The sequence below is a fragment of the Podarcis erhardii genome (genome assembly GCF_964252035.2).
Source record: "Podarcis erhardii genome assembly, chromosome: 3".
NCBI lineage: Eukaryota > Metazoa > Chordata > Lepidosauria > Squamata > Lacertidae > Podarcis > Podarcis erhardii.
The window spans coordinates 70332777-70348980 of NC_138507.1; the positions used below are offsets into that span (position 1 = coordinate 70332777).

At 41.3% G+C, this 16204-nt stretch overlaps 1 protein-coding gene across 1 annotated transcript in view; it reads left to right on the plus strand.

Annotated features, from left to right (window-relative positions):
- The window catches only part of FNDC1 (fibronectin type III domain containing 1), a 94410-nt gene that overhangs the window by 66407 nt on the left and 11799 nt on the right, over positions 1 to 16204 (plus strand). The window contains exons 13-15 of the mRNA XM_081856518.1: positions 1556 to 1786; positions 2926 to 3034; positions 14168 to 14247. Of these exons, the coding sequence (XP_081712644.1) occupies positions 1556 to 1786; positions 2926 to 3034; positions 14168 to 14247 (420 nt within the window). The remainder of the gene's footprint in view (positions 1 to 1555; positions 1787 to 2925; positions 3035 to 14167; positions 14248 to 16204) is intronic.

Here is a 16204-nt window from a genome sequence, read left to right on the forward strand (position 1 = left end):
TGACGACAGACATTCTGCAGCCCCTGATTCTTCCCAACAGTGGTGATTGATGAGGGCTCTGCAGGGACAATGATGTAAAATGTCCACCCCAGAGTCCTTAGATGTCACTTGGCAGAGTTAGTGACCTAATTAGTATTTATATATATATATATAAAGTCATAAAATGGTTTTATACCAATCAAGACTTTGACTAGCTGTTCAGCTAATCTCTTTTGAGCAGTTGACTGGCCTCCCTCTCCTCTCCTGGACAGGGTTTCTCAGTCATTTGGGAATAGAGAGCCCTTGGAGTGTCTAAAGATAAATACATGACACATTCTGGAAAATAGCTCCCTGGAGGGCATGAAATCTAACAAGATAAACTAAGAACATTGCTCTTATATAAACTTTTCAAGGCATTTAAGGGGAGAAAGAGGGAAAAAATTACCCACCTAGCAAAATCTGTAAACTGTCGCTGAATAAACATTTCCAGTGACTACAGTAAAATATCTTTCAACTTGAAGATGACCTTTGAGGGAATAAATGTGCCTATTAATTCCTGAGCAACGTTGGAGTGAGCATCATGTTGTTATAAAATAGAAATACAATTTATAGATTGTATGCCAAATGTTCATTCACACGTGTGTGGTTTTTTTTTTGGGGGGGAGACATTAATAGGCTTTGAGGGGGGTCAATATGGTTCTCCTCCATACCAGTTTGTATTCCTTTTCTCTCTTTCTTTCTTTTTAGTGTTGCTAATGTCTGTTTGCTACCACTGTTTCCCCTGACTTCTGCATTTTCAGTGCCATTTTATGCCCTCCTTTCCTTGAAATGATCCCAACCGATCAGTAAGTGCAGCGGTGTTACCGAATGCAGACAAAGCTGAGGCAGAGCGAAGTCAGTGCACCCTACAGAGGTCACTTGGCTGATCCAAATGATACAGGAACAGGTTGCTTATCCTATAAGTTAGCAGGCCACTTTAGAAGGTGCAGAGTCTCACCCCCACCACTATTCCCCAAAGAGGGCTTATGGCATGATCACACTCATTTCATACAGCCTCTTGCTTCCAGGTTGGCAACTGCCGGGGGAGCAAATAGAGTCCCTAAAGCAGCCAGAATTACCCCAGGGGCCACCAGTTGCTGATCCTTTGTATAAAGCATTAGTGCAACATCCCACATTGCTGCTGAGCATCAGAAGCAAACCCTAATATGCACCAGTTCCTTGTTGCTCTCCATCTATTGCCATCAGAATGTGGCTTAGTCACAATGAATATTTGTCATGCTAGTGGTTTCCTCAGTAGTAGGTCTATGTGCCTTCTCATACCGCTCTAGGAGCTTTCCAGGTGGCATCACTCTGTATCCTTGAAAATTTTAGCAAATGGTAGGAAAATACACAAATTCTAAATCCAGGAAATGAATGTCTAATTTGCAGTGTTTAAAAAACAAATGTATACTTTATCTGGTTTGCAGTTTCAATACACTGGAAAAAATTCTTTTGAATGTCAGGAATTCTTTTTTTAATAATCCATCTGTCTGTACAGACTTTTGGAGTGAATATTCTCTTTCTCTGTCTCTTCCAGCTCCTTATGTGACTTATCTAAACAAAGACCCAGCAGCTCCTTGCTCTTTGACAGAGGCACTAGAACACTTCCAAGTGGAGAGCCTGGCCGAGCTCATACCCAGTGACCTAAAAGGCATAGAGATGCGTCCTCAGAATGCCCCTCACAATATCACCATAGTAGCGGTGGAAGGCTGCCATTCCTTTGTGATTGTCGACTGGGCTAAGCCTACTCAGGGGGATCTGGTCACAGGTACAGTTATTCCATTTCCTGGCCATTAATATTGGACTGGGAACTGCTGGTTGTTTTGTCTTGCACTGCCTACCCAAGCAAAGTCATTTTGCCCAGTGTAAAAGGAAGTAGTGGTAGATGAGGCAACTCTGATCACCACTTCTGGTTTCTGATCAGGTGCAAGGTACAGGGAGCTCAGCACAGTGCGGGTTTGAAGAAGTATTTGGAGTCAAGCATGTTTCTAGCTGTTAATACTACAGTTGAATGAAACAGCAACCAATGCACTGTTTCAGTTTTGGATTTGTCTAGGAGCTGCAAAAAGAAATTGCAGACTACAAAACCTTTCCATAACACCAACGTTATATTATTTGGTGTTTTAAAACTTGCTAACATATTAATGACCGCATGCCAATGTCTCTGAAAATAGATTGATCTAGTTTAAGATTAGGTTAGTGGGTTGGTGATTTCCAGCTTTGTGAAAGCTCAAGAAAAGACTACCAGGTGCATTGGCTCAAAGCCAGCTGAAGAGAAAATAACATATCACAAATGCAATGTGGAATGTAAATAACTAATCCCAATGAAGTGAATAAAGAGCGTATTGTAAGCTGTGAAGGTTGCTGCTGGACATGGACAGGTGGAGCACCTACAAGGTAATTCTGATAACCTGTGTGAAGGTGTGTCTGTTTGGGAGTTGCCAGTAGGCTTAGCTTTCTGCTTCAGTGCAGAAGTAGAAGAAGTGTCAAAGAGTGTACTGTTGAAAGAAGTTGGGATGGGGTGTGAATTTTCCTATGCTGACATCACTCCTCTCCTACAAAGAGCTGAAAGAAAGAAAGAAAGAAAGAAAGAAAGAAAGAAAGAAAGAAAGAAACTGCCAGAAGTTAAAGGAGAGGCTAAAAAACGCCCTCTCCTTTCTTTTCACACCTTTTTCACCTCCCTGCCCCAATTCTGTAACTGAAAGTCCTTTTCAAATAAAATTTTGAGTGATATTTTTCAAATAGTTGAGAAAAGAAGGAAAGTCTTGATGGGCCTTTCTTGGCTCCAGAGGAACTGTCTCCTATAACAGATTCTTTTTCTCCCTTGGGGATGGAGACAAAGAGCAGGTAGGGGAGTAAATAAGTGTACAAATGGATGATGGACATATTATCTCCTTTCCTTGGCAGGATACTTAGTTTACAGTGCATCTTACGACGACTTCATCAGGAACAAGTGGTCAACTAAGACTGCAGGAAGCACTAATTTGCCCATTGAAAACCTGAAGCCAAATACAAGGTACTGATAGATTTTCGGAATGTAGTTTGAAATTGTTTGTGGCCTAATGATAAAATAGGTACATACCATACTTTTCCATGTACAAGACTATGTTTTTTTACTGTAAAATAATGTTAAAAATATGGGCTCATCTTGTACATGGAGAGTATCTTCCCCCTGTTTTCTTAAATTGGAGTCCCCCAAAATAGGGGGTGTCTTATACATGGGGGCGTCTTATAGACGGTAAAATACAGTATGTTAGTGTTACGGTATGTTAGTGTTAGAATTTCATGAAAATAGAGTTCAGAAGTCACCAAACCATTGAAAAACCAGGCCTGTTGACCTCAAGTTTCACCTTGGTTTGTAATGGCTCAACACCAACTCTCTCATCTGCCAGTTCCTCGCCTCCCCTTTCCTTTAATGTACCAAATTGTTGGAGATATATGCATGTGGGGTGGAGGGGAAGCAGTCTATGCTAAAGCTGAAGGCTGCTCATAAACCATTCCAGCATTTCTTCCAAGGCGAACTCTGGAAACATATTTTAAAATCCTTCTAATTCATTTAGTGGGGTGGATTCTATGATTTCCAGAGTTCCTGTTGAGTGTGGAGGGTCCAAGCATGCTCAGAAACCTTCATTGCTGAGAGCAGAAAAGTTATGGAGGGCCTCACAACTGCTCTTTTTCCATACGTTCCCAGACTTACAAGTTGGGCAGGAGGAAGAGATAAAACTGACAGATGAGAGGCCTACTAATGCTAGAAAGCTGGAGAGGCTTTCACCTGCCTTGCTGTCAATTATGTGTGTGTGTGTGTGGCTTTTTCTACCTGCCATAACCAATTTCTCCATATGCATCTCCCTAGATGCTAAGATCATCAGAGGCAGTCCTTCTTTGGGTGTTGTTGCCATTTGAGGAGAAGGACCTTGCCTATTGTGATACCCATCTTACCTTTCCTTACAGTATGCCTTTCCTTGAGAGGTCTATTTTTTTGAATCCTTTAGGTGGTTAAAATGATTTTAAAAAACTTTTGAAGTATCTGGTGGCTGCTACAGAGTTTAATTGGTAACTCAACTACCCAAATTACATTTTTTTTTATCAAGCTCTCAGTACAGCTGGGGCAGAATTATTGTGTTCAGTCATGAAATTGTATTGGAATTGCCTCCTTTCGGCACTTCTGAATTATAGCAATAACACATCTGTACTGGGAGGAGATACAACCAAAGATCTTGGCAAAGCAACTCCCACTTCATTAACCTGTTCAAACAAAAGCAGTGACACCCAATATAGGGAAATGGGGCTTTATATGATAGTCCACTGGGTTTATTAAAGTCTCCATTAAAGTGAGTGTATCATCGCTTCAGTCAGAGATTACTGATGTCAAGCTGTTCCTTATGAACCAAGTGGCTTTTAATAGAGAAGCATGGGTATAGGAATACATACGGGTGGGATGATTATTTTTCTTTGGCACCACCAGCCAATATCATTTGTGTTTTCTCTGAACTCCACAGGCTGAAATAAATACATATCATAAAAATAGCTCCTCAACCACTGGCAACATTTCTGTAATTTAGCAAACACGAACTGGAAGATGGAGCTCAACTAAAACCATGTGTTCATGATTATGTCCATATTGTGAGGGGACTCTGATTTGGGGAAAGCAAGTTACCAAGGCCGGTTGCAGCACTGAATAACAAGCATTTAGGATTGGGCATATGTATAACTCTCCAAAGTGGATTTCCAAGCTATTGTTTAGGTGAAAGTAAAGCTAAGAAAACTAGGATAGATATTTCAATGCATTCAAATGCTGATGATTTAGTGAAATATATGCTAAAAGGAATACAACAACAATAGGTAGATGCATGGATTTCCATTGCTTTAATGTAAGATTTAAATGCTTATTATTGTCCTGCATTTGTAAATCCTAATCTGTTTGCAAGACCTTATCTCTGAGGAACTGAACAATTCTGCAAGTCTTGCAAAGCCATTTGCACAGGACTCTGCAGGTGCCTGCACATCGCTTTTGGCTGAGCCATATATTTACCTGCTCCACACCTGGGAACATATATCACATCATGGGGAGATGTAGGGGGCATAGTTAGGCTCTTGGGCTGGAGGTTCCTCACCTCTGAAACATAGGTGTGATCCTATATTGTGAGCAAGACAACTACATCATTCAGTCTTCCTGTTGATGAGAGGGAAGGGATGAGCATTTACTTGGAATTTAACAGGGTAACTGTCATATTGGCAGCCGTTTCTGTAACAGCATCCAGGCTATGGAGCACCTTCCCCATATATATTTACTGGGCACAAAATTTAATATATTTTAGGCACCAAGTGAAAGTTGTTTTCTTTAGTTTGGGTGGGGCTTAACTGTGGATAGTTCTTTAATTATGCCATTTATTCTGGTGGTTTCTGTTTGAGGTGGGTTTTGATTATTTTCTGTTTCATATTTGTATTTGGTTTGAAATATTGGGAATGTTATGTCTGAATGGAATATCAATTGAACTCCTGTATTAAGCTCACCAGGGAGTGAACTTAATGGAAGTGAACTTCTGAGTAGACATATATAGGATTATGCTGTTAGATCTTTTGTACCTAAGCTACTTTGACTACCATTTGATAGCAAGGTGAGATAGAAACAAAGAATCATAAAGTTGGAAGGGACCCAAGGGTCCTCTAGTCCAACCCCCTGCAATGCAGAAATCTTTTTTTAAAAAAGAAATCAAGGCCATATATCCAACTATATAAATCAGCATTATTACACAGTGGTACCTCGGGTTACATACGCTTCAGGTTACATACGCTTCAGGTTACACACTTTGCTAACCCAGAAATATTACCTCAGGTTAAGAACTTTGCTTCAGGATGAGAACAGAATCACGCAGCAGCGGTGCGGCGGCAGTGGGAGGCCCCATTAGCTAAAGTGGTGCTTCAGGTTAAGAACAGTTTCAGGTTAAGAAAGGACCTCCGGAACAAATTCAGTTCTTAACCCAAGGTACCACTGTAGTATGTTTAGTACCTGATTCAACTCTCACCAACTAATTTTTTTTTTTTAATAATATTTATTGAACATTTTCAAATATAACAGAAAAAATAAAAAAGAAAAATAAAACATCCATTTTATAACCTTATTTTCATTGATATCCTTTCAGGACTTCCCCGCCCAACCCCCTTTTGTATTCCAATTCCTTCAAATAGATTCAACAAGTTCTTACCCCAAATTTTTAAACTTATTATGATTAACCCAATGTTAAAAATGTTTTTCCATCCCCTAAAATCGACCCCGCTCCCTTCCACGAGTTCCCCTCTTTAATATCCAGAACAGATTAAAATAAAAAAGATAGAAAAAAGAATAAAGTATAGTTTAACACCCTTTGGATTCCAATATCCCCCCCCCCCTTTCCCGGTTGCGTTCCCCAGTGTCCATCCCTGCTGTCATCCTGGAGATCCCACATCTAGGCCGAAATCCTTCACAAGTCCACTTTGCCGTCTTTTAAAAAGTCTTTGCCGCCTTTTTGGTCATCTTTAATTTTGAACGTCCAATCTTGGAAAAACTCTATCTCAAAAAGGCCCATTTTTTCCATCCAAATCTCTGTATTCAAGAGCAAAAACTCCAATTTTGTTTCTTTAGACCTTTCAAATCTGGATGTCCCAAATGTTCCCACTTCCAACTTTATCCAATTCTTATTGTTCATGTTGTTCTTGTTATTCTCTCTCCTCACTTTCCTCTAGTTTCATTTCCTGCTCCCCTGCAAAAATGTTCTAATTCCAATCTCACCAACTAAAATTAAGGGCTCCTTTTTGTGTCCAGTTCCTAGTTTCTCTCTGGTGCTATGAAATCACTTTTTAAAATGTGTTTTTAGAGACAGTAATTAAGCTGAGTGATGTTTTTAACATCTTGACTCTGGAGGGAGCCATGGTAGAACATTGCTGTTTGGAATAAATTCAAGCAGTTGCAGTTAAATTAAGCACTTGTTTTACACAGTTGTGTGGTGATGTATTTTCATAGGAGAATTAATTATATTACCACTTGCGTGTTCACATTCAAACACAACATTGCCTTGCCTTTCCAACATTCTGGTCTACGACAGAAAGCTTCGAAGGGAAGATTTGTGATGGTGTCTTCTCTGACTTTCCCAGAAAATAATTCATTTCCAGTTGTTGGAATTGGAAAGTGTATACAAATAGAATGCGATTTGCCAAATATGACAGTAAATCATTCAGCGTTTCATTGGCTGCTTAAATTAACCCACAGCTCTAAGCCACAATATCTACATTGATTCTGGTGGTTTTTTTGTCCAGCCTCTGTCTGCATCAGAAGAGCCCTTGGGGCACAAGCAAATCAGGATGAATTCCCATTTTCCTATAAGGACCCCTGAGATAAAATAGTGCACACGTCTATCGTCACACATGAAAATGTGCAAAACTTTTGATTACAAGAGTGTATGAAATGTTGCATGTGTGAAATGGTTGTCAGGGTGGAACTGGATGCTATGAGACCTGCCACCACTCTGTGTGTCTCTCCCTTCCATCTAAATTACCTAAAACATTAGCAGAAGGTGCCATGAGTCGTCAGCACATTGTGCATTGCTTGTTCTCCCACCAACAGCCAATGAAGCAGAGTGGAGTAGCATGCGAGGCAATGATGTTACCTGCGTCACGCATTGCATCAAACTTGATGGTAAAAGGGAAAGAGGTACAGCAGTAGCAGTCAGCTCTGTGTCTCTTGTGACATCCAGTTCCTCCTTCAAGCAAAGATTTTAAAGCAGCAATATAAATAAGTGCATGGCTGGCTGCCTAGAAAGCAGCATGGGATTGCTATTTGTTTGCCATTTCAAAAAAAGAAAGAAAGTCCATTGGCAGTTCAGACTCCTGTTTTGTTGTGGGCAAGTCATAGGACTTGGATGTTAAGAGCTCCTGGCAAGCCTGAAGACTTCTAGCGTACGAGCCACTTGGAGCTCTCTTCTAGGATTTAAGCAGACCCAAGTGTTTGCATAATCACACCACTTAATTTTGTGCTCTCATGCATGAAAATTAAGCAGCTGTGCAGCTGCCAAGCGGCTTTCTCATCAACTCAGTCTCTGGTCTCACAAAGCTCTGTGGACCATCTTCACATCCATTTTGAACACCATGAGGAAGTATTTGTGGCCCATAGTGATTCCCATTGGGCATGGCTAAACTGCTCAGTCAAATAAACCTCACTCGGCTTTTTGTAAATAAAATTTGGGGGAACTCTTTTCCTTGGTATTGTCCTCACTGACCGGCAGCAGCTCTCCAGGGTTTCAAATTTTCCTTATCCCCACCTGGAACTCCCAAGGATTGACTTTCCGCGTGCAAGGGAGACACTTTGCCTCTGAGTTATCATATCAGAATCAACTGAAATATACTCAAGAGTGGATTTCATGCTTTTTATTCAGCTCATAGTGGTGAGGAGGAATGAAAGTTTCCCCAAAATATCGGCTTTATATACATTATTTACACAATGGGCTGCACATGATTGGCTAATTCCGGGATTCTCCTATAGGCCAATCAGGTTGTGGATTTACTTCCACCTGGAGCTGGATTGGGTGGCTCCTGTGGACCAATCATACTGCTGCATTGTTTTAGGACCAATCAGACTGCTGCATTTTGGACCCTATTCAACTCAGTACATAACATCAACCATCTTGGCTCTGTCTTGTACCAGAGCCTGAGATTCTTGCAGTAAATATGTCATAATTTAGACCAGGAGCAGGCAACCTGTGGCCTTCCAGATGTGGCTGAACTCCCATCAACTTTAGCTGTTGGCCATGCTTTCTGGAGCTGGTAGGAAGTGTGGCTCTGCAGCAACTGACTGGCGACATCATCCCCGCCCCCGGCATAGACATTCATCATGGTGGACAATCGTTCAGCAAAAGCTGCTGCTAGAGAGAGGCTGTCTGCGGTGGTGCTGGGTGGACAGGCAGTCGCACCTGCTCCTTCCACTCTGAGCAAAAAGTATCCTCCTAGGTATCCTCCTTGGTAGCTTTTGAATTCAAAGTGCACAGAGCCATATTGCCATCCCTCATCACTTCCCCAGATTTGGGGAGCATGAAAGGTGGCGCTGGAGGCCTTGGGCAACTTTTCCTCTCTTGCCATATACTACTTCAAAGGGATATGGTGGAGATAACATGAGATAATCCCCTATATAACACTCTGAGTTCCTTGGGGGCAAGGCAGCCTAGGAATCTGATAGACAGAGAAATGAAATGTGGTGGGCTCCCATCCCAACGTTAAGGGGATATAGCTGGTTGCTTTGACTCCCAGCTTGCACTCCTTGAGCTGCGGAAAGCCCGTTCAGCCGCAGAAAAGAATGGGGGCCTATGTTTAAACCGCTGGTGAATGTTTCCACATTGCAATGGACTGTGTCAGGGAAACAAAGGGGAAGAAAAGAAAACATAGCTCTCCTCCGTTCCAAGCTTTTATGTGGTTTTCGTCTGCCGCAGCTAGGATTACATGGAGAAGAAAGTTATGAGGGGGTTGTTTTTATTTTCCCTGCAGGCATCACACGGCCCTTAATTACATTCAGATCAGTTTGCAGACAAGTGGAAAAAATAATTAAACGTTGGTCATGAGAAAAGGAGTTAGAAAGACTCGTGGCATAAAGATCTATAACTCTGTTGATGTTCACTGTGTGCCAGATAGGGACAGGGGAATAATTCAGATGACACCATCTACTAAAAAACAAACAAACAAACAAACCTTTAAGCAATCCCTTCTTCTTTGTGAGAACATAAGAAGAATCCTGCTCGATCAGTACAAAGTCATCGATCAGTCATCCTGTTCTTGCAGTGGCCACCCAGATGCCTATGGGAAGTTAGCAAGCAGGACATGGGTGCAAGAGCACTCTCCCACTCTTGATCCCTAGCGACAGATATTCAAAGCCATGCTGCTTCTGACACTGGAAGTCCTATCTATCCTTGATTAGTAGCCAATGATAGCCTTCTCCTCTATGAATTTGTCTACCCTCTTTTCAAGCCTTGGTGAACCCAACTGAATACATCCCTCCATTGTGAGAAATACCGTACCTATTTCTTCCTACTCTTGGCTTCCTGTTCTTTAACTAATCACCAGTCAATAAGAAGATTTCTCCTCTTCCCGTTAGTTTTGCTCATGAGGGAGTCTATCAAAAGCTTTTTAAAAGTCCAAGTAAACAGTGTCTACACGTACACCCAAACCACATGCCTGATGACACTTTTTGAATTGCTGTTGCTGCTGTGCGTGAAACTAGATTCTAGTACATTGGCTTCAACTTGGCTTCATCTGAAGTGGTTCTCACCACATTAGAAATGCATAATGAAAAAAATGGTGTGGGTCCCAAAATACTGTACGTGTTAGAGCTAAAGCTGGGTTTCAGGTCTGAAAAGATTGAAGGCTACTGAACTGATCCTTTGCAGGTAGGTCAGAGTTTGATGATGAAGAAGAAAACGAATAGCTTGTTTTTCATTATTTTACAATACCCATAGGCATATGTAATAAATTAATACAGTGGAACGTCGGTTTTAGAATGTAATCTGTTCCAAAAGACCGTACAACTTCCAAAATGTTCAAAAACCAAGGATCAATGGGCGGTTGGCAAAATCAATTGAAAAAATGAAGAAATGTGCCTCAAAAGCCGTTTGACTTCCAAGGTGCGTTTGAAAACGGAAGCAATTACTTCCGGGTTTTTGGCATTTGGGTTCCAAATTGTTCGGCTTCTGAGACACTCAAAAACCGAGGTTCCACTGTACAGCAATATTTTTAAAAATCAAATAAACCAGAACTATGCACTGAGAGGAATCCAAAGTACTGGTTGGTCCTGGGTACCTGAAGATTTGCCTATCTTCTTCAGGTACCCTTGCTGAGTGGAGTATGGCAGGTGCTTTCTTAAGGAAGGGCATCTCTAGGAAGAATATTCCACACTTGGTGCTCCATTACCACGAAGGATAGCATCCCTGTCACCACATGCCAGGACTATAACTCAGTGGTTATGAGGCTAATAAATAAAGGGCACGGGCATGTACAGAACACCTATGCCTTCCCAGTGAGGAAGCTCTGTGTTTACTACAACAGTATTCATTAGTTTTTGCATTATATGATTCCTAGTAATGGTGATGGATGATTAATAAATGTAGATTATATCTTGATTTTTTAAAATTTTATTTCATTTACATTCCTAAGAAGTGGGGTATGGGTCGATGACAACTTTATATGCTCGACAAGGGGTCATTGAATGCAGAAGCTTGTGAAACCCTGATGTAGACGATGCTGAGCTTTTTGGGCCAATGACTTAACTCAGCATAAGTCAACTTTCTACGTTCCTAACCTCTAGAAGGGCAAAGACACTCAGAACAGGGTTATGAAGACCCTAAAGTATGGGCAGGTTCCTGAGAGGAAAGAGGAAATATACATCAATAGGAAAGGAGCATGTCTATAAGACACACACAGCAAGGATGATCCTAGTGTGAGACCACCAAACGTCGCCCTCCCAGGGTTTGCATAACCACTTCTAACCCCATGGATTTTCTGTCATATTTCCATTGGCACTAGAAGCAACACAATGGAATTTTTGGTTATTATAGCAAGTTAGTCCTTTTCTTTGGGGATATAAGAATAGGCAGGGGATTAGCTTTTCAGATAGTTGAGGGTGGCATGATAGGACCACTATAGCATACTTCTACACATTCATTTCATAAAGAATCATATATTTTGTATTTTTACTGGGTTGTTGTTGTTTTTTGCAGCACATGCCATAAGCATTGTCTCCTCTATCATACCACCTTCAGCTCTCTGAAAAATGCCTTGTCTTAGTAATAGCCTGGAGGCCTAGCACTCGGAATGGTAATTGTCTTAGGTTTTTCTAGGCAATGCAGCATTTAACCTAGTTAGAAGCTGAAAGGAAAATTGCCAAGGGAAATAATCCAAGTTTTGGTGGCATTTTCCCTGCCTGAGCCAGTCAGTTAGGAAGGTCATGTGGTTTGAAGCCTTCAGGGGATGCTGTTCTTTTGGCAAGACTTGCATTTGGATAAGAAGCAAATGAAGTGGCCAAATCGATGCTGGTAATTAGAGAATGCCAGTGGTTTTTTCTTGTTGGGGTGGGAAGTGTGTGTGTGTCTGCAAGTGCAGGATCCAGCAAGACTTGTTTTAAGAGCACCCAGTCACCTGAACTCACAGTATCCAGGTCTCTGTTGAATATGCAGCAGAAGGTGGTTCCTGCACTGCTACTCTGACTCCTCCCTCAATTCTCTGACCTATCACCTGGAGTTGCAAATCGAGTTCCTTGATGCATGTCAGGTGATAGATTTTCCGCAGCCTCCCACTATTGGATCAGAGGGCCATTTATCATAGCACCCCCAATGCTCAATTCATGTTAAAAAATGCAATATAAATTAAACAGTTCTCCAAGCAATATGTGCTTTGAGTAATTAGGGTTGGGGTTTTTTTAAACTATTGACATTTTGGTTATGGTACAATAATAAAATGAGCAGATCATCTGGCCCATTGCCTTTGTACCATTCACAGGGTTTCATATGGCTAGTAGTATACACAATTGTAGTGACAACACAGCGGAAACTCTTGTTTCCATTGTCATTTTCTTCGAGTGTTTCCTTGTGGGTGGGGAATTCTGCACACTTCTTAATCTTCTCTTGCCCTGTGTGAGGTGGAAGATTTATCAGAGTGGTAGAAGGAACCAGTATCATATTCTGCCCCAGCTAAAGTGTTTCTGACTGCTTGCTGTTTGATTGGATGAATCAATCTGTGATTCTTGTCAGTTATGTGCACCCATTTACATTAGCACAACATGGGGTTCACCTGCTTTGTGTTAGTTCCAATTGTTAAAATTCATGTTCTGAGGAAATCCAGCTTCTCCAGTGTGGTTGTTGTGGTTGGCTTTAGCTTGTACCTTTTGTGTTTCTGGTTATCTGTGAATCATTCTTCTGCACTGAGCATGTGTTTACAGCTACAGTTGAAGTATTTCTCCACTTCAGGATAATAAGTTACATGTTGTAGTGTATTTTCTGATGTTTTCTTTTTAAGCTCCTTTGTAATTTTGACAGCAGATTCAGCTCCATTGAAATTGACTGTTGTACAGGGAAGTAGTCGTGTTGCAAAATTCCTAATCTTTGGTAAACTGGCGGTTTATTAAATGGATAGATTGAAGTCCATTATTCAGAATCTCAGCCTGGACTGAGAAGTGTTTCAGTTAAACATGTTGTAAATTTAAACAGGGAAAACAGGTAGAGAAAAATGGGACTTTATATCGCCATCTGGTAGTGGGAAGTTCTACTGCATATAAAAAAGGTAAAGGTAAAGGACCCCTGACAGTTAAGTCCAGTCGCGAACGACTCTGGGGTTGTGGTGCTTATCTTGCTTTACTGGCCGAAGGAGCCAACGTTTGTCCGCAAACAGTTTTTCCGGGTCATGTGGCCAGCATGACTAAGCCGCTTCTGGCGAAACCAGAGCAGCGCACGTAAACTCTGTTTAGCTTCCCGCCGGAGCAGTACCTATTTATCTACTTGCACTTTGACGTGCTTTTGAACTGCTAGGTTGGCAGGAGCAGGGACCGAGCAATGGGAGCTCACCCCGTTGCGGGGATTCGAACCGCTGACCTTCCAATCACCAAGCCCTAGGCCCAGTGGTTTAGACCACAGTGCCACCCGTGTCCCACTCTATCGCATATAAAACACATATAAATGGCTTTTTCTTTAGCAGTCTAGCTGAGTCCAAAGTCTGCCAAGTCTGTACACATGCCTTTGTCTCTCTCTGGTTACCTTTAGTATCTGATAGTCTACCGAGTTCCCCAGAACCTGGTATGAAGCAATTACTGCTACATTTTGGAAAGAAATGCATCCTGACCTTCCTTCAAGCCCAATGGCCCAGCTAGCTACAAATTCTGATCTGCACTATTGGATAGCTATAGGGTGCAGTAGGATAGTTTCCTCATCAGAATTGTGGACTTAGATCTAGATAAGCTACCTTACTACAATGTAAATTGTGACATTTCCTTGTATGGTGAACCACAAGGGCCAATGCACTTTAGATACAATGTCACACAGCGACTATCTGTTTGACATTTCCCTAACTTCATTATCATAAATGGATTTAGTGCCATTTTCATGGATGGTTGTGTTCTCTCTGCCCTTCTCTTTCTCTTCTTTAGGTATTACTTTAGAGTCCAAGCAAAGAATCCCTATGGTTACGGACCTATAAGCTCCTCAATCTCCTACATCACAGAATCAGGTATGCTTTCACAAATGTGAACATTTTACCTCCATGCTATGGAATTATGTTCTTGCTTTTAAAAACTTCCATTGATTTCAGCAAATCCCAGACTTTCACTAATTATATTTGTAAAGAACAAGACCTGACATTCTTGCAGTGTTCCTCCCTGCTAATGTTTTCCCAACTCTGCCTGAAGCTACAGGGCAGGTTGCCATAGTTGAAAATCTAAAAATACACCATGAAATGTATAGAATAATATTGTTTAAGCCCCCTGAATATAACCAAGTGAGTAGAAAGAGTGCAGGAATCATTGTGATTTTGGGAAGGAATGAAGGAAGACTAGATTTTGATGGAAGAAAGTGGTTAAGGAACAGGTTACTATAGGACCCAATATACAGTATAGGCCCCAATAGTAGAGCGTAGGTGAAGAGAGAATTGAATAAAAGAAAATTAGCCCCAAAGAAGACAACTGGAGGTGGGATGTATTGTAAACAACGTTGCATTTCAAGGTCATGTTGAGAGTTAACTAAATCTAGCACCAAAGTCAAATGAATTAAAGCAGGGTCAGCCATCATGGTGCCTTCCAGTTGTTTTGGACTGTACTCCCATAATTCCTGACCACTGGAAATGCTGTCTGGGACTGATGGGCACCATGTTGGCTACCCCCAAATTAAACCATGCATGTGTTTGGAATTTCTGCCAAAGAATCAAAGCTCAAGAGTCAACCTTTATGGTAAATATGGGTCAGTCAGTACATTTGATGGTTGCCATTATACCACCTCTGTGCTAATCCCACAGACAGGAAGTGCTCACAGGGCGGATGGAGACAGGCTTGTTGGGCGGATGGAGACAGGCTTGTTGGGCAGGCAAGCAGAGAACAGGGACAAAGAATACCCAGGAGCAAGATAATTTGGTGGTATGGGGGATCAGAACAGAAAGGAATCTCCCAGGATCATTCAAAAGCATGTGGCTAATTCATAGATTATTCCTCCTGATTGCATGCTAACAAATGGTGTAGGCATGCATGGAAAAGTAAAGCATGGTTTTCAGCAGGTGGTAGAAGCAGTAGCTTGTACAATCCAGAGGTTCAGCATGAACCTTGCAGAATCAAGATGACATGTCAGGGTTCCAATCATCCTCTGCCAAATGGGAGGAAGTAGGTCATGTAGCTTTTTCCATTTCTAGTAGAGGAAGCCAACTCTTAACTAACATTTCTGACTAGTTCCTTGTGCAGGCCAATTGTCTTCAGAGCTGCCTGGTGTGAACTTGGATATCATTGCCCTGAGAATTGGGAGGTTAAATAAATAAAAAATAAAAAAGGTTGTTGAGTGTGCCTTTGCTAAATTGGCGAGACACTTAAAATTAGTTTTTTAATTGTGAGCAGCTGAGCAGCTGGAGGTAATTGTCTGGAAGGAATATGGGAAACAATTTTCCATTTCAGTTTTTTACTCTTTTGGTTGAAGCTTGTTCCCGTTTCATAATGGTGATATTTCTTTGACAAGGCTTTTTAAAGAGGTTCTTTTCTTTTAAAGCATAGTTAAATATTTTATTCCTTTTATTTTTGCTGGGATGGTTGCTCAAAGGCCAGCCAGCACAGTTAAACATCAAAATACAATGTGTTGATCCCTTAACAAACTCAGGATAATCACTGGCCATTACTGCCACAGACTTGGGCCCTCCAATAAGTTGTTTTTTATTCCCGTTCACCCCCTAAACCTGATTCTAGAGTTCCTGCCATAGAATTTATAGGCACTTTTAGCTATCAAAATGGTGTTCTTGAAGTTAAAAACTTCAAAATCAAGTATTGTGTTTTATATAATGGATTTATAGGAGGGCTGTAACATTTAAACGATTAATAGTTCAGTCCTGTACTTGTCTACTTAGAAGACGGTCCTATGGAGTTCAGTGGGACTTACCCCCAGGTAGGTGAATTGCTGCCTTAATCAGGTAGAATTAAAAAAAAATATGCTAAAAG